At 35.2% G+C, this 21,993-nt stretch overlaps 3 protein-coding genes and 1 pseudogene across 5 annotated transcripts; 2 read left to right on the top strand and 2 right to left on the bottom strand.

Moving 5' to 3' along the window:
* The first annotated feature begins 2,571 nt into the window (after positions 1 to 2,571).
* On the top strand, positions 2,572 to 5,713 carry LOC105795239 (wax ester synthase/diacylglycerol acyltransferase 11). 2 transcript variants are annotated; one of them, XM_052628687.1, is made up of 6 exons: positions 2,572 to 3,634; positions 4,191 to 4,263; positions 4,352 to 4,419; positions 4,525 to 4,581; positions 5,193 to 5,330; positions 5,400 to 5,713. In XM_052628687.1, exons 1-6 carry the CDS (start codon positions 2,888 to 2,890, stop codon positions 5,553 to 5,555), a joined length of 1,239 nt encoding a protein of 412 aa, XP_052484647.1. In that variant the 5' UTR covers positions 2,572 to 2,887; the 3' UTR covers positions 5,556 to 5,713. The 2 variants fall into 2 exon arrangements, with proteins under 2 accessions (XP_052484647.1, XP_012480221.1); XM_012624767.2 differs by having other exon boundaries at positions 2,575 to 3,634; positions 4,525 to 4,737.
* A 293-nt stretch (positions 5,714 to 6,006) lies between these two features.
* Positions 6,007 to 9,436, bottom strand: LOC128039870 (filament-like plant protein 7; annotated as a pseudogene).
* A 2-nt stretch (positions 9,437 to 9,438) lies between these two features.
* Positions 9,439 to 13,061, bottom strand: LOC105795237 (filament-like plant protein 7; the record flags this gene model as incomplete). Its single annotated transcript, XM_012624764.2, has 4 exons — positions 12,733 to 13,061; positions 12,133 to 12,248; positions 11,895 to 12,027; positions 9,439 to 11,807 (listed from the first exon to the last, which is right to left on the bottom strand). Coding segments are annotated over exons 2-4 (2,601 nt in total), but the record flags the coding sequence as incomplete, so codon positions are not given.
* Positions 13,062 to 15,179: 2,118 nt separating this feature from the next.
* On the top strand, positions 15,180 to 21,371 carry LOC105795236 (probable E3 ubiquitin ligase SUD1). Of its 2 annotated transcripts, none has more exons than XM_012624763.2 (9): positions 15,180 to 15,669; positions 16,441 to 17,130; positions 17,736 to 18,503; positions 18,597 to 18,808; positions 18,893 to 19,258; positions 19,823 to 19,980; positions 20,060 to 20,223; positions 20,314 to 20,460; positions 20,591 to 21,371. In XM_012624763.2, the coding sequence occupies exons 1-9, from the start codon at positions 15,307 to 15,309 to the stop codon at positions 21,089 to 21,091; spliced, it is 3,369 nt and encodes a 1,122-aa protein (XP_012480217.1). In that variant the 5' UTR covers positions 15,180 to 15,306; the 3' UTR covers positions 21,092 to 21,371. The 2 variants fall into 2 exon arrangements, with proteins under 2 accessions (XP_012480217.1, XP_012480216.1); XM_012624762.2 differs by having other exon boundaries at positions 19,820 to 19,980.
* The last annotated feature ends 622 nt before the right edge of the window (positions 21,372 to 21,993 follow it).

Here is a 21,993-nt window from a genome sequence, read left to right as displayed (position 1 = left end):
TATTTTCGGGCCGCCTTTAATTTCCTCAAAGACGGTTCACGTGGTAGATAACTGTGCCTGTCATCAATGCTTTTAATTGAAAGCTGATAAAACCCCAACACGACAATTCAATCAGCCATTTTGATTTGGCTTTATTGCAAACTCACCCTTACACTATACTTTAATTTTCAGATCAGTCCTTGAAGTTTTTCTTTTTGGAAGTAATACTTAAATTATTAGTTTTTCATGCCGCATGTCACTTTCTTATCGGTTGGTATTGTTTTTGGTTAAATAGGAATAAAATTAGTAAGTATCAAAAATTTCCAGAAAATTCAAGAACCAATATGAAAATTAAAGTATATTTTAGGAGCAAAATTAGGAATAAAACCTTTTTATTTTGAATTCTGAAGGTCAAATTTCATTGCGTGTGAATTTAGAATTAAGTTGCGTACGGTCCGATGGTGTCTGCTAATTAAGTTTAGATTTTTTATTTTGTCTGTTCAGTGTGTTCAAATTTTTATAATTTAATTTATTATAATTTTATCATTCAATTTTATAATGCTAATATTTCGATGAAAATAATTAAAGCCATCATTTAATTGTGTTAATTTTTTTCCGACATTATAAAAAGAGATAAAATTATATTAATTTAGAAATATTAAATTTTAAGTATAATGAAGGCTCTAAATGTAAATTCTCCTTTCATGTTTTTGCTTCTTTTATTTATAAGACATGTTTCATTTTTTAAGTAAAAGTGGATTTTCTTTAATCATTCCAATCTCGTCATCTAACAGGATTAGTGGGGTACATGTTGCCCATTTTTGTCTGCCTCCCAATTTGACTCGATTTTAATTTTAAATAGATAAATTTACTTGAAATTAAAAATAAATTGTGTTTTGGATATTGATTTAAGTTCAATTTTTCTATTTTCTTAAAATTACGATTAATTAAATTAAAATTTTTACACCACTTCTCATTGAATTTGTTGTCTTCTTTGTTTTTGGAGCTGCTATGATTTACAACAAATACCATTCTTGGGATAACTAAGCACAAAAATGTAAGCTTAATGGTAAAAAAAAAAACCATCAATAAAAAAAATAATTGAACCATTGTAAAAAAAAAATTAATTGGATACTTTTATTAGCGAAAATTGTCAGTTAACCAATTTGCTCGTTAACTTCGCTGACGTGACGAAAGAAAGCCACCATACAATCATTATGGCATGCCACATCAGCATATTGCCACATGGCAATGTCTGGTGGTTCTCATCCACCATGTTAGCGAGATTAACAGTCAAACCAATTAATTGATAGTTTGTATTAACGGAATGGGCCGATTGACTTTTTTTTAAGTCACCAAAGACTCGATTGAGTGTTATTTTTTCGTAATGACTTAATTAGTTTTTTATTAAGGAGTTTGTTTTTTTTTACCTTTAAACCAAAAATATATTAAACATAGAATGGGACAAAATGATGTTGGTAGTAATAATCTTCAAAGATGTTTTAACTTAATTAATATTAAATATATAAAAGCTCAATTTTGTAAATATTCCGAGTAGACGTTTTCATGCTAAGCTCGACTTTTCTCAAAATCCGCTTATTAAAAAAAATCGTCCCTGTCAAGTGGAATTAGAATATGATGTATTTTTTGAGGTTCAAAAAAAAAAGAATATGATGTATTTTAAAAATATAAAATGTGACACGTGTTGCACATGCAATGAATTCACTAGATTTGAAGAGAAAATTTATTTTATTTTATAAATAAAATTTATCTTTTCTTTTAAAACAATTATCTAATTAAGCCATAATAAAACTATTTAATTTAATAATACTTAATAATTTTTAATTTAAAATATTTTATTGTTAAAAATATTATATAATACATAATATTAAAATTAACTTTTTTCTATATAACAAAATATAAAGTATTATTATTAATAATTGGCATGGACATTATTGTCAATATAGGAGGACGTGGGTTCGAGTGCGCTGAAGCGCATTATCCTCCTATTTATGGGTTGAGAAGGGACATTGAGTAGTTTTAAGCAGTGTCAAAAAAATCATATATGATCAAAGTCTATAATAAGATTGTTAAAAAAAAAAAGAGAAAAACCACTTGATTCAAAATAAACTAACCGATTGAATCGATTATTAAACCAAATTATATATATTTATAAATTTTAGTTTAAATTACACCTTTTTTTTATTAGGTAAACTATATCAGTTGTCACTAAACTATAAATGATTTTTCGTTTTAGTCACTTAACTAAAAAAATTACAATTTGGTCATCGGGCTATTCAAAAGTTTTCATTTCACTCAATGGATTGTTAAAATCGATGTTATAAATGACTTTTTTTTGTTTGCACTTTCTGTATCAATCGAAAGTTCTCTTTCCTTTTTTCTTCTACAATTTAATTTTTTTTCATGAAACAACTTTAAATGTCACGAATCTACGAATCAAAATTTAAATAATTTTTTTCTCTGATTTTCAATATTAATTGTTAGGTCGATTTGAATATAATGTAAGTTCTTTATAGTTGTAGATATAGTGAGATAAAAAAAAAAAAAAAGGGATTAAAACGGATGGACGGAGAACCCGCGTTCGTAACGCTTCCGCATGGCAAAAGCATTATATTAAAGATATTCAACTGTATTCTCCTCCTTGTATCTGTACTAGTCTGAAAATGTTGCTTTCATTGACAGTTTCTGAAAGTGGAAAAATTGTCAGTAATTACACACGACGATAATACATGAAAGTGTTCGTCTCAAAACTTGTGCAACAAACCTTGAAAATGGTGTTACAGTGAAAGTAACAAATCAGAGGAAACTCGGCACTTTTTCTCACCAAAATACGGTACAGTTTTGAAGAATCCGATTAGGCGGCTACCCTTTTCTTTTTTTAACCTTCATGGCTTGTCCGGGAACTTTTTCCGACGAACCGTTGAGTCCAGCCGGTCGGCTTTTTCTTCAACGGAAAACGGACGTGGTTATCCACTGTATTGCTCGTACCAAAAACCCCATCGACGTAGACGGTGCAAAAGCGACTATTATGTCTTCGCCGATGGGGCAGCACCCTAGATTTTGTAGCTTACTGGTTCGTGACGAGAATGGATTCGAACACTGGAGAAAAACCCGGCTCGACGTTGACCGACATGTTATCGTTGTTAAAAACCGGGTTAATGAAGATGAAGAAGATGATGAAGTAGCAGTGAATCGGTATGTAGCTGATTTATCAGTGAGTAGTCCATTGAGTACGGACAAGCCTTTATGGGAAGTTCATCTTTTAACGGCGCATAAGCACGTTGTGTTTAGGATCCACCATTCTTTAGGTGATGGGATCTCTTTAATGTCCATGTTAATGGCTAGTTGTAGGAAGGTGAGTGATCCAGACGCGCTTCCCATGATGGTTCCCGAGAAGACGACCGAGAAAAGACGGGATTCGCCATGGTTGTTGGGTTCCATGTGGGGGTTTTTAAAGATGGCTTGGCTCACTTTGGTATTCGTGTTGGAGTTTTTACTGAGGAGTCTCTTTGTTTCTGACCGGAAAACGGCGGTTTCTGGTGGCGATGGCGTGGAACTCTGGCCAAGGAAACTAGCCACCGCTAAGTTCTTGCTTCATGACATGAAAGAGGTCAAAAAGGCCATTCCCGATGCAGTAAGTAACTCTTGCCGTATCCGATACAGTAGGTAACCTGAAAAGGTTAAATTCTCAATTACTACTGAATTTTAATTTCTATCAGTCCTTATACTTTTTAAATTTTTAAAATTGAGTTCTTCTATTTGTTATTTTCTCATATTACTCACTAAATATTCAATTAATAGATTAATAACTATCATTTATGAAAAGATTTAAAGTTCAAAAATCAAAATATATAAGGAATTAAAATGATTCGTCAAGTGTACATATAGTAATTGAATTTAACCAAATAGATTTATCAGTTTATATAAGTACTAATTTCAAAATTAAAAAAATATAAGGTTTAGCATTGATAATTTCATAAAATACAGAAACGAATAATAGCAGAATTTACCAATAAATGTAACTGTCCCATATAATTCTGGTTCAAAGGCCCTAACATGAGGTTGACTTGACCCTAAATTATGGGACTAAAAGAACAATTTTTAATGAGATTTAGCATAATGGGTTTTTGTTTTTGAGCTTAATTAACCCATAATAGTGAAAAGTGTTAACTCTTTCGTTGTTTTTGCAGACGATTAATGATGTCCTGTTTGGGATAGTGTCATGTGGACTATCAAGATACTTGGATCACAGCACACCAAATGGTAAATAAATTTGTTCATAAAACTATAACCAAACACTTGGTGCCAATCTAGAAACTGATTTGGAGTTCATTGATTGTTCTTGTTATAGCCTTGCATGAAGGCCTTCGTATGACAGGTGTAGCTATGGTTAATTTAAGAGCAAAACCAGGGTTGCAGGTTAGTTTTAGGTTTCACACACTGTGTTTGACAGACGACGGTTTCAGATTTTGCCCATCATGTCTGGTTTTTCTCTTTGTCATGTCTGGTTTTTCTCTTTGTCAGGAAATATCTAAATTAATGAAGGATAATTCAGAAACAAGATGGGGAAACAGATTTGGGGTAATTTTGTTACCTGTCTTTTATCATAAAAGTGGTAATGATCCTTTGGAATATTTGAAGAGAGCAAAGGTGATGGTCGATAGGAAGAAACAGTCCCTGGAAGCTTACTTTTCTTACAGGATTGGGGATCTTACAATGACCCTGTTAGGAACAAAGGTGTAGTAAAAAAAAAAAAACAGAACAAAAACGATATTGAAACATCTATAAGATAGTTGATCTGGAGATGTTTTTTTTCCGTAAAAGTATCATGGAGGTTATTATACTAAGAATCGGATTGTATTTTCTCTTTTCACTAAAAAAAAGGAGTAAATTAGTCCTTATACATTAGATTAAGGAGCAAGCTGAACCTTCTATTAAAAACTTCATTCATTTCTACGGTTACAAACTAAGATACACGTGGCAAGTCAATATCAATGTCTAGTTATTCCATTAGTCCTGCTAGTTTGTAATAGTACAAATGAATGAAATATTTAATAGAAAGGACCAATTTACTCTTTAAACTAATATACAGAAACTAATTTCTCCAATTTTTAAATAGAGACTAATATACAAGGACCTCCATATTACTTTTACCCGTTTTTGCCTACTAATTATGTGTTTTGGTGTTGCAGTATGCTTCTTTGATTAATTACAAGCTCCTTTGTAATACAACCTTCACTATCTCAAACTTGATTGGCCCTTTAGAGGACATTACACTTTCAGGCAACCCTATCTCTAGCATCAAGGTCTCTACTTCTAGCCTACCACAGGTACAACACCAACTGTTGCTTGGACTCTTCATTTTTCTTAGAAGTATGATAAATTACGTTTAAAAGCAGGCTCTAACGATGCACATGGTGAGTTATGCCGGTAAAGCCGAAATGCAAATTCTTGTAGCTAAAGATATCATCCCTGACCCAGAGTTTCTAGCTAAATGCTTTGAAGATGCATTACTTGAAATGAAAGTGGCAGCAAAGGAGGCGGACAAAGCATAGGCAAAAAAAGTTGATAGGTGTACAAGTGAAAATTTATGAACATTACAATATACCACATGAAATTTTTTTTACCCTCCTCTGTTTCTTTTGTTTTGTAAACGGTAAAAGTATCATACAGATTTTCATATTAATAATCGAATTGCATTTTGTTCTCTCTACTCAAAAAATAAATAAAATAATCTTTATACAATAGATCAAAAAGCAAAACGATCTTTTTATTAAAAATTTTATTCATTTATACTGTTAAAAACTTATCACTGTACATCAGCCACGCTAATATTTTAACCGTACAAATAAATAGAATTTTTAAAAGAAATGACTAATTTGCTCTTTGATTTTAATGTAAAAAAACTAATTTATCAATTTTTGGAGTAAAGTAACATACAATTTGACTTCTAATATAAAGGCAAGATCTTAAGTTTGCAGTGATATCATCTCAAAGAAAATAAACTTATGATCAAATCTCCCAAATGATATTTCTCTTGTTAAAGCTACCGACTCAAACTGTAGTTATCTGGGTTTTTTTTGGAAAGCCCTTCAATCCAGAAATATACATAGCCATATCAGATTACTATACACCTCTATATGAGTTTCTGCAAAAGGACTACAAGCTCTCACCATACGATATTAACTCGGACAAGAAAACAGCAAACAAAAAACCAATTGCCACACTATGAACACACGGAGGATTACCTTGAGTTGCCATATCATCACTCTGTATTACCGGTCGCTACTCAGTGTTGGTAACGAAATTTCTTAGTGTAACCTTTCTTCCTTCGAAACAGCAACTTCCTTAGCAAACCTACTCCTTGCTTCTTGCTTGGTACGATAGCCAAAGCCATAACTCCGGCATTGGCACTTTCATTCTTGGAACCAAGACATGATCCCGAGGCATGTAACAACAAACCTGAAGTCTTGCGATTATCGGAGTGGAGAAGGGTTGAATTTTCTGCATCTTCTACTTTACTACCATTGTCGGCTAGCATTCGATCGCGCAAGGAGAGACGTTTGTTCACCCTTCTGTTGTTTATAGCCGTGGTAGCGGCTTTACTATTGGAGAAAACTTTGTCGAATAGTACTGCTTCTTGCGGTGAGGCCAACACTTTTAATTGCTTACCTAGGTTCAGAATTGTTTCTTGACACTCTGCTAACTTGACTGAAGCTGCTGTAATTTCCCAACCCTGTATGTTCGAAAATGCAGACATATAATATCAGTGTTTAATATAGAAAGTTTGCCATTTGCCATTCATATTACTGCCAATGCACCATATAATATTGGTATGGCCTATTACCTATATCAACTGTAAAAGTTACATATCAGAAAAATACCAAAGACCAGATAAAGTTTTAGCAAGGCAGGCGAATGATAGGATAAATAGTTAACGACTTACATTTTGAGATTGCTTCCCCTCTTGATCCATGACATACTTCGGTGTTTCTTTCTTTGCCACACTGTGAGTTTATGTTTCATAAATCAGAAACTATATTGACAAGTTCCTTTAGAAATCACAGGAATTAAAACTAGGAAGCAACACTTTACCTCTCTAACTGGAGTTGAAGCTCAAGACAAGTAGCTTCTAGCTCTTCACAACAGCTATTTTTGTACTCCAACTCAACTTCCAAAGATGATAACTTGTGGAAGATCTCGTTTAGTTTAGCTTTGGCAACAGTGAGCTGTGTATCGAGATCTTCATTAATTGATTTCTGATTTTCAACCTGTTCCTCTATCATTTCCTTTGATTCTTTCAACATATTAAGTTCTGCTTGTAAGCTTCCGATGCTTTCCTTTAATTCTTGAAGTTGTAACATCAGGGCCTCACTCTTGTCTGTTTCTGACTCCAGCCTCGTTTTCATATCCTTCAGATCATCTTTTAATCTCTTGTTTTCTTCCTCCAGTGGGGGGATAACACTGTGACTCTGATCAGGCAAAGAAGCAAAGGAGTCTACAAGTGATGTTTGTTCTTTAGAAATGTGGGTCACATCTGATTCCACACCATGGCTTGCATAAGCAACTTCTTTTCACTTTGTGAATCATTCCAACCAAAATGTCTTTTGATCTTATCCTCGCACTCAAGCTTCCTTAGGAGTAACGCAATAGTTCACAATCCAGTCCAAAGTAAATGAGAGTTCTTCAGCAAAAGTTTCAAGATCAGCCCTTTTATTCAACATATTGTTACATGCACGAATAAAATGTTGTAGAACGGTGCTTAATTCTGAACTTTTCCATTGAAAACACGAACAAAGTAGTCTGCATGAGCTGGTGATTGTTTGGGGTTTGATTTTTCTCTAGACAACTGTCAGAAGAATCGGAAGATGTTAGTCCAATTCCTTCAATCAGTTCAATGATTTTACCGATTGACTTGTTCAGATCAGGCTGAAACAGTGGCTTTTTTGTTTTTTCGGCTGAGGTCTCAACACTAGAAGCTCCGCTTAGTGAACCTGTACTAGGAGAAGCGTTCGGGGATTTCCAGGCTATGTAGCCGCTGATATGGGGACCATCAGCTTCTATGGGATGCATTGAACATGCAGTTTTATCAACATCAGGAGCATTTAAAAGACTGCTACAACCCAAAGCAATTTTGATGTCCTCAAGAATTTCAATTGAACTTCGGTTGGAAATACATTTGTGCTTGGAGATAGCTTGCAAAACAACCTGAAGCCAATCAAATGATCTTTCACCTGCTACATCTTTTGACTGCATCTGCTTTGTATTGCTGAAGGTACCATGACCTTGCTCAAATGGCACCAATTCCTTACCATCCGATAAGGCTAATTTTTCCATCTCTACAAAATCGTCCATTAATCTCATTTCTGGAACTGTAAAGACCTTGTGATCCATTGGATTCTTAAGTCTTTTGTCCAAGCGTGCAGATTCTGGAAACAATGCATTAGCCCATGAACAAGAAGAGCTAGTTCCATCAAAGCTGCCAATATCAAAACCTGATGTTATGGATAGTTCACTTGATATCGTACTACTCCTTACCAGCTCCATGGACTTTTGTCCTTTAAACAACTCTTTAGGCTGAATCCCAATTTCTGTTGTTGGCCTGGATGATGTTTGAGAACATATTAAACCCAATGATTGGATTTGAGCATTCTTCTTGGTCATTATTTCTTTGAGATTCTTGTTTTCTTCTTCCACATTGTGTAATTGCTCCAACAAGAGATTGATACTCTTGATTGGATTTTCAGGAGATATGTCAGCAGTGGAGCCTCTGACGATCAAATCTCTAGTTGGGTTCAGCTTTCTTCTTCTTGTCTCTGACTTGTCCTTTCCCAGCATTTCGACTTCATTCTTCATTTTCACCACGGCAGCCAGACCTGGCAGCCTCTTTGTAGAAGTAAACGTAACTTTTGGCATTCGCTTCCAACTTAGCAATGTTCTTTACATCCTGCAAATGTTGTTTATGTGCTAAATCTTCTGATCGACGGGTATATTCCATCTCTTCGTTTCTGATCTCAAGCTCCTTCTCGAGAACATGAAACTCGTATTTGAGAAATGCATTCTCTTTCTCAGTGAGATCTAATTTAGCCATTAGTGCACTGAATTCTGCTTCTGATTGAGATTTCTGCTTCTCCTGATCTTCGATCATTTTTTCTTTGACTAGCAAGGCTTTAGCTAGCCGAGAATTCTCGATAGTCAACTCTTCAAGCCTTCTGTTTGTGTCTGTCAACTTGTCTTGTAATGCTTTCTGTTCTTTCTCGAACTCAGTTGATGTCTTTGCAACAGCATCACGGATCCTTTGCTCCTGCTCGTCTCGAACAAAATTTAGCTGTTGCATACATTCCTTCAACGCAACCTCCGACTGAGTCAACTTTTCATTTGCCAATTTCCCTTGCCTCAAAGCTTCATGTAGCTCTTTCTTCAGAGCGAATGCATCTGCTTCTCTAACTGGAGTTGAAGCTCAAGACAAGTAGCTTCTAGCTCTTCACAACAGCTATTTTTGTACTCCAACTCAACTTCCAAAGATGATAACTTGTGGAAGATCTCGTTTAGTTTAGCTTTGGCAACAGTGAGCTGTGTATCGAGATCTTCATTAATTGATTTCTGATTTTCAACCTGTTCCTCTATCATTTCCTTTGATTCTTTCAACATATTAAGTTCTGCTTGTAAGCTTCCGATGCTTTCCTTTAATTCTTGAAGTTGTAACATCAGGGCCTCACTCTTGTCTGTTTCTGACTCCAGCCTCGTTTTCATATCCTTCAGATCATCTTTTAATCTCTTGTTTTCTTCCTCCAGTGGGGGGATAACACTGTGACTCTGATCAGGCAAAGAAGCAAAGGAGTCTACAAGTGATGTTTGTTCTTTAGAAATGTGGGTCACATCTGATTCCACACCATGGCTTGCATAAGCAACTTCTTTTTCACTTTGTGAATCATTCCAACCAAAATGTCTTTTGATCTTATCCCTCGCACTCGAAGCTTCCTTAGGAGTAACGCAATAGTTCACAATCCAGTCCAAAGTAAATGAGAGTTCTTCAGCAAAAGTTTCAAGATCAGCCCTTTTATTCAACATATTGTTACATGCACGAATAAAATGTTGTAGAACGGTGCTTAATTCTGAACTTTTCCATTGAAAAACACGAACAAAGTAGTCTGCATGAGCTGGTGATTGTTTGGGGGTTTGATTTTTCTCTAGACAACTGTCAGAAGAATCGGAAGATGTTAGTCCAATTCCTTCAATCAGTTCAATGATTTTACCGATTGACTTGTTCAGATCAGGCTGAAACAGTGGCTTTTTTGTTTTTTCGGCTGAGGTCTCAACACTAGAAGCTCCGCTTAGTGAACCTGTACTAGGAGAAGCGTTCGGGGATTTCCAGGCTATGTAGCCGCTGATATGGGGACCATCAGCTTCTATGGGATGCATTGAACATGCAGTTTTATCAACATCAGGAGCATTTAAAAGACTGCTACAACCCAAAGCAATTTTGATGTCCTCAAGAATTTCAATTGAACTTCGGTTGGAAATACATTTGTGCTTGGAGATAGCTTGCAAAACAACCTGAAGCCAATCAAATGATCTTTCACCTGCTACATCTTTTGACTGCATCTGCTTTGTATTGCTGAAGGTACCATGACCTTGCTCAAATGGCACCAATTCCTTACCATCCGATAAGGCTAATTTTTCCATCTCTACAAAATCGTCCATTAATCTCATTTCTGGAACTGTAAAGACCTTGTGATCCATTGGATTCTTAAGTCTTTTGTCCAAGCGTGCAGATTCTGGAAACAATGCATTAGCCCATGAACAAGAAGAGCTAGTTCCATCAAAGCTGCCAATATCAAAACCTGATGTTATGGATAGTTCACTTGATATCGTACTACTCCTTACCAGCTCCATGGACTTTTGTCCTTTAAACAACTCTTTAGGCTGAATCCCAATTTCTGTTGTTGGCCTGGATGATGTTTGAGAACATATTAAACCCAATGATTGGATTTGAGCATTCTTCTTGGTCATTATTTCTTTGAGATTCTTGTTTTCTTCTTCCACATTGTGTAATTGCTCCAACAAGAGATTGATACTCTTGATTGGATTTTCAGGAGATATGTCAGCAGTGGAGCCTCTGACGATCAAATCTCTAGTTGGGTTCAGCTTTCTTCTTCTTGTCTCTGACTTGTCCTTTCCCAGCATTTCGACTTCATTCTTCATTTTCACCACGGCAGCCAGACCTGGCAGCCTCTTTTGTAGAAGTAAACGTAACTTTTGGCATTCGGCTTCCAACTTAGCAATGTTCTTTACATCCTGCAAATGTTGTTTATGTGCTAAATCTTCTGATCGACGGGTATATTCCATCTCTTCGTTTCTGATCTCAAGCTCCTTCTCGAGAACATGAAACTCGTATTTGAGAAATGCATTCTCTTTCTCAGTGAGATCTAATTTAGCCATTAGTGCACTGAATTCTGCTTCTGATTGAGATTTCTGCTTCTCCTGATCTTCGATCATTTTTTCTTTGACTAGCAAGGCTTTAGCTAGCCGAGAATTCTCGATAGTCAACTCTTCAAGCCTTCTGTTTGTGTCTGTCAACTTGTCTTGTAATGCTTTCTGTTCTTTCTCGAACTCAGTTGATGTCTTTGCAACAGCATCACGGATCCTTTGCTCCTGCTCGTCTCGAACAAAATTTAGCTGTTGCATACATTCCTTCAACGCAACCTCCGACTGAGTCAACTTTTCATTTGCCAATTTCCCTTGCCTCAAAGCTTCATGTAGCTCTTTCTTCAGAGCGAATGCATCTGCTTCAGCCATGTCCTGACCTAAACAAAAACTTCTACTTATTAGATTCTACAAAGCCAAAGGAAAGTGCACGTTTCAAACAAAATAAGCTGATCTTCAAATGATACCTGCATTCAGTACCGGTGCCATTTTCACATTTTTTGTCATCAAATCGTCCTTAGCATGATTATCAAGGAGAACCGAAGCAAGGTTCTCATTTAGATTCTTTACTATTCTATCTCGTCCCCCCTCCATTCGTTCCTAGCAAGCAAAAACGTCAATCCTCGGGTCATTTTCATAGATCATAAAAATAAAAATCTCAAAACAAGAATCAAGAAACAAGATAGTTAAAGCTTTTTGGTTTACCTCTTCATTAATTCGTTTCACAGAAACATCGACCTTATCCGTAGCAACAATAGTCTTTTCCGAAGTTTTTTTCTTCCAAAGCCATGATTTGTGGTCCATGATTCTAGTTTCAGTTTCTGAACAAAAGAACAGCTTAATTATAGGGCCATCAAATAAGTTGGCATCTTAACCAATCTATAAAACAATGGCCAAAACAAACACTAAGCATTTCCCATGTATACACTTCACACAGTACTTTTCACAAACACGAGTAGATGTAAAAGCAAAATCAATCACTATAAACAGCATTAAAAGGGCATTGTAAGCATCTCTAACAAATGCATGTATTTAGGGATTAAAACATTAAAGTATACCTTCCAAATACTACATGCCATACATAGTTACCATTTTTGAACAAATCAACTTGCTAACTAATGCATCTAAAGAAGGAAAGTTAAGTAATTAAACAATGGTGATGCTAGCTTTTTCCATGCACACACACAGTCTCACTTATATATGAAAGTGACAATGGTTTATTTTCAAGATACAGTCAAAATCAACATCACTATCATGGTAATCACGAACAATAGGTAGAAGAACAGTTCAATGGCTCTCTCTCACCTTTGTTTTTATGCAGAGAATCAAGTTTTTTCAACAACAGCTAAAGCTTTGAACCAACATTACAGAGAGAATTGTTAAGAAGAAACTGGCATTTGAAGTGATGGAAGCTGAAATGATTGTGGCTTAAATTACAAACCACATAAACCCAGAAACCAGAAGGATGATAATAGTTGGATTTTTGTTGGGTTTTAATTGAAAGGGCAGGTTTTTATTTTTATTTTTAATAACATTGGATGCTACTCTCCACCGACAAACAACCAAACAAAGTTAAAATCTTCAGAAATGTTTGAGGAAAAAAAGCCATGAAAAATGGTGAAAGAGAGTAATAAAGAGCTGAGCGGTGATAAAGGGAGGAAATTTATTCTAAAGGTGGGGTAGAAAAATGTTAGTATGATCATCATCATCATCAAAAGATCAACGGAGGATCTATTGGGGGGTTCAATTAAAGTAGAAAGTGCCATTAAAAATGGAGTCGTTTTCATGCAGTGGGATTCTTGGATTTTATTTTTTAGGGAGGAGGAGATAAAAGAAAGGTGGTGTCACGCGCTGTTAGAGGTTGGGTTTTGGGTTCGAGTTTTGTGTACAAGGTAAATAGGGTCAAGAGAGCTTTGTTTTGGTTCAAGGGTACAAATTTAAATTTCGGATTTAATCGGAGTTCAATATGATTATTGAATATGGAATTTTATATCAAAAATAAAATTTGGTTGTGTTTAGAGTTAAAATAAAAACAGGGCAAGGCGTGACGTATTTTTCTCTCCCCAACCTAGACTTGATGTTAATTAAGAAAAATTAAGAAATTATAAAAATAAAAAATATGGAAAAGGGTTTGTACGGGAGTAGAGGTGCTCATGGCTGTGTTCGGATTGAGTCTAAGCATGAGATTAACATACCTCATGTTTGTTCAAGTTGGCTCAAAATATGGACTTAAAATTTTGTTTAAAATTATTTATATTTATAAAAGATTAATCCAAGTCTATTTTAGGCTCGTCTATATTTTTTTAATTTTTAATTTTATTTTATTAAATTTTTTTATATAGTCATCTTAATATTATTTAAATATTTACATAAGAGTCGTATTATATTTAATATATATATATTTTAATGTGTTTTAAATAAACATAACATAAAATATTATAAACTTAAAAATAAATCTGGTTAGACTCAGGGCCTTGAATAAGGTACCCATATTTTATTGCATTAAATTTTAGTTTGCTTTAAAGTGGGCGGCAGCCACGCGCGTCATGGTGAAAGCTGGGAAAATAATGATAATGTTGGGTAAGATATTTTAATTTATTATATCACTATTTTTTTTTCAATATTTCACTTTATTGAGTTTAATTATGAAATTTATTCTTTTATTTTATAAAATAAAAATAAACACTATATTTTTTCAAGGAATCTACAAGTACAACTATATAAATTTTATCCATTAGAAGTAGAATAAATTTAATAAAAAACATAATTTATTGAAAATCGGGATGTATTCAAATCTAAAATAAAATAAATAAATTTGTATAAAATTCACACATAATATTAGTACATAGCGAGACTCGAACTTCGACCATCAAAGTTCTAAGACCTTAATATTACAACAAATCGAAACATCATTGGCAATTAATAAATTAATCTAATTTATTAACCTTGCTAAACCTTTACCGTAATTTGCTACTTAAGAAATTTGCGATTTAGTAATTTATATGCGTGAAATTAATAAAAAATTAACAGTTCAATGAATTATCAATAGTTCAATTTCATATATTTTATCAACCATTGGACTGACTTTTTATTTTAATAAAACCTCAAAAATTAAGTAAAATGATCAACTTCTCGATTTAAGAATTAGTAATTAAAGAAAATATAGTTTTAAAATATTTATCTAAATTAGATCAATTTAAAATTTACTTTATAGTAGAAAAATAGAGCGAGATCCTTTTACATCAATATAAAACTAATATTTAAACAATCTAATCATCATATTTCATACTCCATTCATATAGGTCATGCGTGTTAAGTTTGGCATAAATTAAAATTTCTAACTATTCTTTTTAAGTAAAAACAAATCAACTGTTAAATATATATTATTATAAATAATATTTTAGATTGGTTTTTTTGTATTCTACATGTTCGTTTATAGTTCATACTTGGGGTTCGTAGTTGCCTCTCCTAATAATGTAAATCTTCAATATTCGAATTTAATAAATTTAACAGTCGAATTATTAAAATATGAATCGTATAAAAAATTTAAAATGATTATTTTATTTTATAGAAAATTTATTTTTATCGTGTTAGAACTAGAGCTCGAGATTTGTTTAAAAATATAATACAAATTAATTATCTATTATTTTAATCTCTCATTAATTTTTATCTTTATTTTTTAAAAAGCTAACCAATCCGAGTTGCCGACATATCCCGCAATATAATATAACTCGTTTCAAACTCAGCCTCAATCCATTTGTCCCTCATAAGCGGAAAAAAGGAAAAATTAAAAATTTTAAAAAAAATTCGTAAAAAAATATTTGCAAATATCCCACAAAGACTCAACCGACTCCTTCCGTCGTTCGCAAACTCAACCCGATGGAGATCGCTCCCGCGGCTCCGCCTCTTCCTCATCCTCCGGGCGGCGATAGCGCCGCTTCTTCGACCGTTGCCGTTATCGCAGACAACATACATCCGTTGCCATCAACGTCGTCCGCATCGTCAGAGATGGAAGAAAAAGCGACGTCATCGTCGATGTCTTTCGGGGCGGCGGCGGAGGCGAAGTATGGTGCGGATATGGAGGAGGAGGAGGAAGAGGAAGACGTTTGCAGGATCTGCCGGAACCCAGGCGATGCAGAGAATCCGCTTCGATACCCTTGCGCGTGTAGCGGCAGTATTAAATATGTCCATCAGGAGTGCCTTCTTCAATGGTTGAATCACAGCAATGCTCGCCAATGCGAGGTTAGATTCTTTTTTTGTAATCGCTTTTTGTATGAAAGCTGTTTTCGTTGATTAGGTTAATTTCAGTTAGGGTTTTAGGTTTATTTTTAATTAAATTTCATGATTTGGTGTTTGATTTTGGTATGATTATTTGATGATTAACAAAGGTGATTAAGAAATTAAGACAATTGTTGGCTTTTCTTTTAATTTATTTTTGCTGGTTATCTTTATAATAAAGAATGTCATTGAAGATGAAAATCTTGGGAGATTTCTCTTGCTAGGTCCGTATACTTTGAAAAGAACAAATTTACTTTTGTTATTTTAATTTGCCAAGCTATGCTTCCAACTGGATGGTGGTTGCTGTCATACGGTTGATGAGAAGCATGGTTTTCTAATGATTCTCATGCGTTCTGACACACCTATTTCAAACTGACTAACACATGATCAAAGACATAAATTTAATGCTGTTAGCGATTAGCCTTGAACTTATAGGTTTTGATGGCTAAAAGGACATGCACAAGTGTTGATTCCGCATTAGTACCACAATATGAATGGAGTTCATAGCTTTTGGGGAAGTTTGCTGATCTAGGGATACTTTCTGCTTCCATGTTGTGAGCATGGCTTCTCATTTTATATGGCATCTCATAATACTAGCTGCGTGAGAGCCAGTTCCCTAACTCCTGTCTCTGTTTATTTATGTCTGTCTTTCTCTAAGCTTCTACTACTTGTATCTTTCTATCTGTCCCCTTTTCTTATATGTGATTTTAAAACTATGCTTGACTTGCTTTGCAGGTTTGCAAGCATGCATTTTCTTTCTCTCCCGTGTATGCTGAGAATGCTCCAGCAAGGCTTCCTTTTCAGGAGTTTGTTGTTGGGATGGCAATGAAAGCTTGTCATGTTCTACAGTTCTTTTTGCGCCTTAGTTTTGTACTTTCAGTTTGGCTCCTCATTATACCTTTCATTACCTTTTGGATATGGCGGTTGGCTTTTGTGAGGAGTTTTGGTGAAGCTCAGAGATTATTCTTGAGCCATATTTCAACCACGGTCATTCTTACTGATTGCTTGCATGGGTTCCTACTTTCTGCTAGCATTGTGTTTATTTTTCTTGGAGCCACTTCTTTGAGGGATTATTTTCGGCATTTGCAAGAGCTTGGAGGAGATGTTGAGAGAGAAGAGGAAGTGGATAGGAATGGTGCTCGTGCTGCTAGACGACCCCCAGGACAAGCTAATAGGAATTTAGCTGGTGATGGAAATGGTGAAGATGCTGGTGGAGCACAAGCTATTGGTGGAGCCGGTCAAATGATCAGAAGGAATGCTGAAAATGTGGCTGCACGTTGGGAAATGCAGGCAGCTCGTCTTGAAGCTCATGTTGAACAGATGTTTGATGGCCTGGATGATGCTGATGGTGCTGAGGATGTACCTTTTGATGAGCTTGTCGGCATGCAGGGTCCTGTTTTCCATTTGGTTGAGAATGCATTTACTGTAAGTCTCTTTGGTTCTTAAGTTCTAATTGACATTTTCTTATTAATGCTTGACTTGACTTCTTCTTTGGGATTTTTCTTGGGAACCTTTAGGCACTGAGACTAGCTTATCACTTATCATCGATCTAAACAAAGGATGATTTGAGTGATATTGTGTCAAGTGGCATAGGTTTAGTGTAAATTGAAATTTGATAAGACTTATAGCTTAGGACTTCATTGAGTGATCAAAATGACCGGTTTTCCGCTGTTTTCTTGGTTGGATGCCTGATGATTGTTTGCATTGTTATATTCTTAATGGAGGAAACTTCATCCTGAATATTCTGCTGTCTCTAAGAGTGCAATTCATGCGTCTATTACTATTCCTTTAAATGTACCCACTTCCAAAATACTGACAATAGATGGCATTCTATGATTTTATGGTTTTATGCATTACCCTGGCTCTAAATATAATCTTATAATTGTGTTCCTTTATATGGTACTAATTTGAATTGCATGATGTCAGCTAGGAACTCTCAATCTCCATGATGCTAATGCAATGTTTAATTTTTAGCCTTTTTCCCTGGTTAGCACGATATTCTTTGATGACTTGATGATCCATTCCCGCAGGTTCTAGCAAGCAATATGATATTCCTTGGTGTTGTAATTTTTGTGCCTTTCTCTATAGGCCGGATCATTCTGTATTATGTATCTTGGCTTTTCTCTTCTGCAAGTGGTCCGGTGCTGTCAGTAGTCATGCCACTGACAGATACTGCCCTTTCCTTAGCAAACATCACATTGAAGAATGCATTAACTGCTGTTACGAATTTAACATCTGAAGGCCAAGAAAATGGCATGCGTGGCCAGGTTGCAGAAATGTTGAAAGCAAACTCTACTGCAATCGCTGAAGTTTCAAGCAACACAAGTGCACCATTTTCAGCAGATCTTTTGAAAGGAGTAACCATTGGAGCATCAAGACTCTCTGATGTTACAACTCTTGCTATTGGCTACATGTTTATATTCTCTTTAGTCTTCTTCTACCTGGGTATTGTCACTTTGATTAGGTACACTAGGGGCGAGCCTTTGTCAATGGGGAGATTCTATGGAATTGCTTCAATAGCCGAGACAATGCCATCCCTCTTCAGGCAGTTCTTGGCAGCAATGAGGCATCTGATGACAATGATTAAAGTTGCTTTCCTGCTTGTAATTGAGCTTGGGGTGTTCCCTTTGATGTGTGGATGGTGGCTAGATGTATGTACTATAAGAATGTTTGGGAAATCAATGTCTCAAAGAGTTCAGTTCTTCTCGGTTTCACCTTTAGCAAGCTCATTGATACATTGGGTTGTAGGAATTGTGTACATGCTACAAATAAGCATCTTTGTCAGCCTTCTTCGAGGGGTAATCCTCTTTTCCATAGTATGATTTATTTTATTTGGAAGCTGTTACCATATTGTAGCATGAGTCTTATAATATCATTTTTGTTAAGGGCAGGTATTACGAAATGGAGTTCTGTACTTCCTGCGAGATCCAGCCGATCCAAACTACAACCCTTTCCGTGATTTAATCGATGATCCTGTACACAAGCATGCTCGGAGGGTCTTGTTATCTGTTGCTGTTTATGGGAGTTTGATTGTGATGCTGGTATTTTTGCCTGTCAAGCTTGCTATGAGGATGGTGCCCTCTATTTTCCCACTTGATATATCGTAAGATTTGCTCATACCTTTTCTCATTTCTGCACTCATGTATACTTCTTGTTAGCTTCCATTTAAATGACTTGTTTGTTGCAGGGTATCTGATCCATTTACCGAGATTCCAGCTGACATGCTTCTCTTTCAAATATGCATTCCTTTTGCTGTTGAGCATTTTAAATTGAGGGCAACAATCAAGTCTCTTTTGCGCTATTGGTTCACTGCAGTTGGCTGGGCATTAGGCTTAACAGACTTTTTACTTCCCAGCCCTGAGGAGAATGGTGGCCAAGACAATGTTAATGTGGAACCAGGACAACAGGATAGACTGCAGGTTGTGCAACTAGGTGGACAGGAACAGCCCATGGTTGCATTTGCTGCTGATGATGATCCAAATAGAGGCCTCATGGCATCAGGGAACTCTAGTGTTGCGGAGGAGTTTGATGAGGATGAACAAACTGATTCAGAGTAAGTTATATGGTGCTTTTGATTGACAATATTATTTGATGTGTCTGCTTTAATTGCACTCAGTATTTAGTCTGTCTTCATTTTGTTTGACGGTATATTTCCATGCACCTCTGCTCTAAGATTGTACATTCATTACTAGAATGTGTAGGCTTTACTTAAACTCTAAACATTTAAAAAAAATCATTGACTATGCATTACAGGAATGTTATTATTGACGTCGGATAGTGTGTAGGCTTTAGATTTATTTGCTGGACATTTTAACTCCCTTTTCTTTTTGATGTATTAGAATGATATGAATTTTTACCATTTTCTGGGATGAGTATTCAAGTTATTCTTTTATATCCGATTCATCCAAATAAATTTTCTCAAGTAGTTAGTTGTTAATTTCTAAATCCTGCAATTAAGGACTGGATATTCTGTGCCTGTCAATGTGCAATGTTGGCAGCTATATCACTTCGCCAGTTATTTATACACACACATATTGATATCATAATTTCTGCTTTGTTCCTTTTTGTCTTTGTTTCTAATTAGCTTTGTAAATTTTATTGATGTATTCTTTAGCAGGTACAGCTTTGTTCTTCGCATTGTGCTGTTGCTGGTCATTGCTTGGATGACCCTGCTTATATTTAACTCTGCCTTAATAGTAGTACCGATATCACTTGGACGCGCGCTATTCAATGCAATTCCTCTTCTCCCAATAACTCATGGCATTAAGTGCAATGGTAATGTAGTTTCACTTTTTCCCCCTTATAATGTCTCCTTTATAATTTGGTGCTAAATGGGTTTTTTTCTTCATTGTAGACCTTTATGCTTTCGTCATTGGAAGCTATTTCATTTGGACAGCCATGGCTGGGGCTAGATACACCATTGAGCACATAAGAACAAAGAGGGCTGCAGTTCTGTTGAGCCAAATCTGGAAGTGGAGTGCCATTGTCATCAAGAGCTCAGTGCTCTTATCAATATGGGTATGTGATCTGGCATAATCTGGTTTTCTACTTGTTTTGTTGTTCCCAATATCCTAACTAAGAAATCTTCATTGGCACTATAATGTCCAGATTTTCGTCATACCTGTTCTTATCGGTCTGCTTTTTGAGCTTTTGGTGATTGTGCCCATGCGGGTGCCTGTGGATGAGAGTCCAGTTTTCCTTCTTTATCAGGATTGGGCATTAGGTCTCATTTTTCTGAAGATATGGACTAGACTGGTAAGTGTTATACCAAAATTTATTATGTACAATAGAAAAAAGAAATTGTTCCGACATGTCTTAGATTTTCGTGATAGACATAGGAGGATATTATTCCATGACAGTCAAAAGTTGATATCTTATATCACAGGTTATGCTGGATCATATGATGCCATTGGTAGATGAAAGCTGGCGAATAAAGTTCGAAAGGGTGAGAGAAGATGGTTTCTCTAGGCTTCAGGGCCTCTGGGTATTGCGGGAGATTGTGTTTCCCATCATAATGAAGCTGCTAACAGCATTGTGTTTACCTTACGTATTAGCCCGAGGGGTGTTTCCTGTACTCGGCTACCCATTAGTGGTTAACTCAGCAGTCTACCGATTTGCATGGCTAGGATGCCTTGGCTTCAGCTTGTTGTGCTTTTGTGCAAAGAGATTCCATGTCTGGTTCACCAACCTCCACAACTCCATTAGGGACGACAGATACCTTATCGGTCGTCGACTTCATAACTTCGGTGAAGACATGCAAGAGAAGAAAAGTGAAGCAGGGACTCCCTCTGAAGCACCACTGGTTTCTAATATGAGGGGCACTGGAATAATCCGGCAGCTCGACCGTGATGCTGATGTCGGGTTGAGATTGAGGCATGTTAATTAAAAATGATGCTAACGAAACACATTAGGAAGGGTTTTTTTTTTTTTTTGGAAAGCTTGTATGAATGCATTGTTCAAATATAATTTGACAAGCTGATATTTCACAATGCTGGGTAGTATTTGGCCAAGAATGGTGTTAAAAACAGTATAATTGGCTTCTTAATCTTGTGCATAGTAAACACGGCTGTTAGGGTTCCTCTTCAAATTTTCAGCAATTTAGAAATCAAACAAATTGTTATTTATTTACAACTCAATTGCAAATTTAGTTAATATCTTATCTCCAATTATTAGATTCAATTATTTCATAAAAGAGTTCATTAGTACTTTTTTCAATATTAAATTTTCTGTAAACTTAATCGAGTTGAATATTAAAATATTTAAATTTAACTCAATCAACACTTTGCATTTAACTTAGGTAAAAATTAACGTTTAATATATTCTCTACGTAAGTTCAAATTTATTTTTTCCTTTTTTTCTAATTTAAAATCTTAATTTAACTATTGATATTGTCTATATTTGATATGTTGATATGAGTATGTGGATGTGTTGATGATAAATTTTATTAAAGAAAATATAGATATGATTATTTTAACAAAAGAAATATTGATGGTAATCCCAAATTAATGGGTTTTATTAGATATTACAAAATGGAGCATATTATAGATTATTTATGAAAATGATGTTTTTATAGTAAAATTAAATGCCATCAATTTATCAAAGTGGCATCAATTATAAAATTAATATTTTAATAAAATAAATTAAAAATATTATTTTAATTAAGAAAAAAAGGATAAAACCAAAATGTCAAGTGCACAACTTTTCTCCTTCCCACTTTTAATTTTTTCCTTTTAGTTTGGGGTGATTAAGGTATAATTTTAAATTTTATTCTTCTATTTTATGAAAATT

The sequence above is a fragment of the Gossypium raimondii genome, chromosome 3 (assembly GCF_025698545.1).
Source record: "Gossypium raimondii isolate GPD5lz chromosome 3, ASM2569854v1, whole genome shotgun sequence".
Classification (NCBI taxonomy): Eukaryota; Viridiplantae; Streptophyta; class Magnoliopsida; order Malvales; family Malvaceae; genus Gossypium; species Gossypium raimondii.
The sequence above is the reverse complement of the archived record's forward strand: the minus strand, read 5'-3'. Positions and strand labels throughout refer to the sequence as shown.

What these genes read in the sequence shown, in the direction of transcription:
- LOC105795239 (XM_012624767.2), top strand. Translation starts at nt 2,888, where the DNA reads ATGGCTTGTCCGGGAACTTTTTCCGACGAACCGTTGAGTCCAGCCGGT. An exon ending in GGATCACAGCACACCAAATG is followed by an intron (nt 4,264 to 4,351) that starts GTAAATAAATTT and finishes TTCTTGTTATAG; the next exon opens with CCTTGCATGAAGGCCTTCGT. An exon ending in GAGCAAAACCAGGGTTGCAG is followed by an intron (nt 4,420 to 4,524) that starts GTTAGTTTTAGG and finishes TCTCTTTGTCAG; the next exon opens with GAAATATCTAAATTAATGAA.
- LOC105795236 (XM_012624762.2), top strand. Translation starts at nt 15,307, where the DNA reads ATGGAGATCGCTCCCGCGGCTCCGCCTCTTCCTCATCCTCCGGGCGGC. An exon ending in GCAATGCTCGCCAATGCGAG is followed by an intron (nt 15,670 to 16,440) that starts GTTAGATTCTTT and finishes CTTGCTTTGCAG; the next exon opens with GTTTGCAAGCATGCATTTTC. An exon ending in TTGTCAGCCTTCTTCGAGGG is followed by an intron (nt 18,504 to 18,596) that starts GTAATCCTCTTT and finishes TGTTAAGGGCAG; the next exon opens with GTATTACGAAATGGAGTTCT.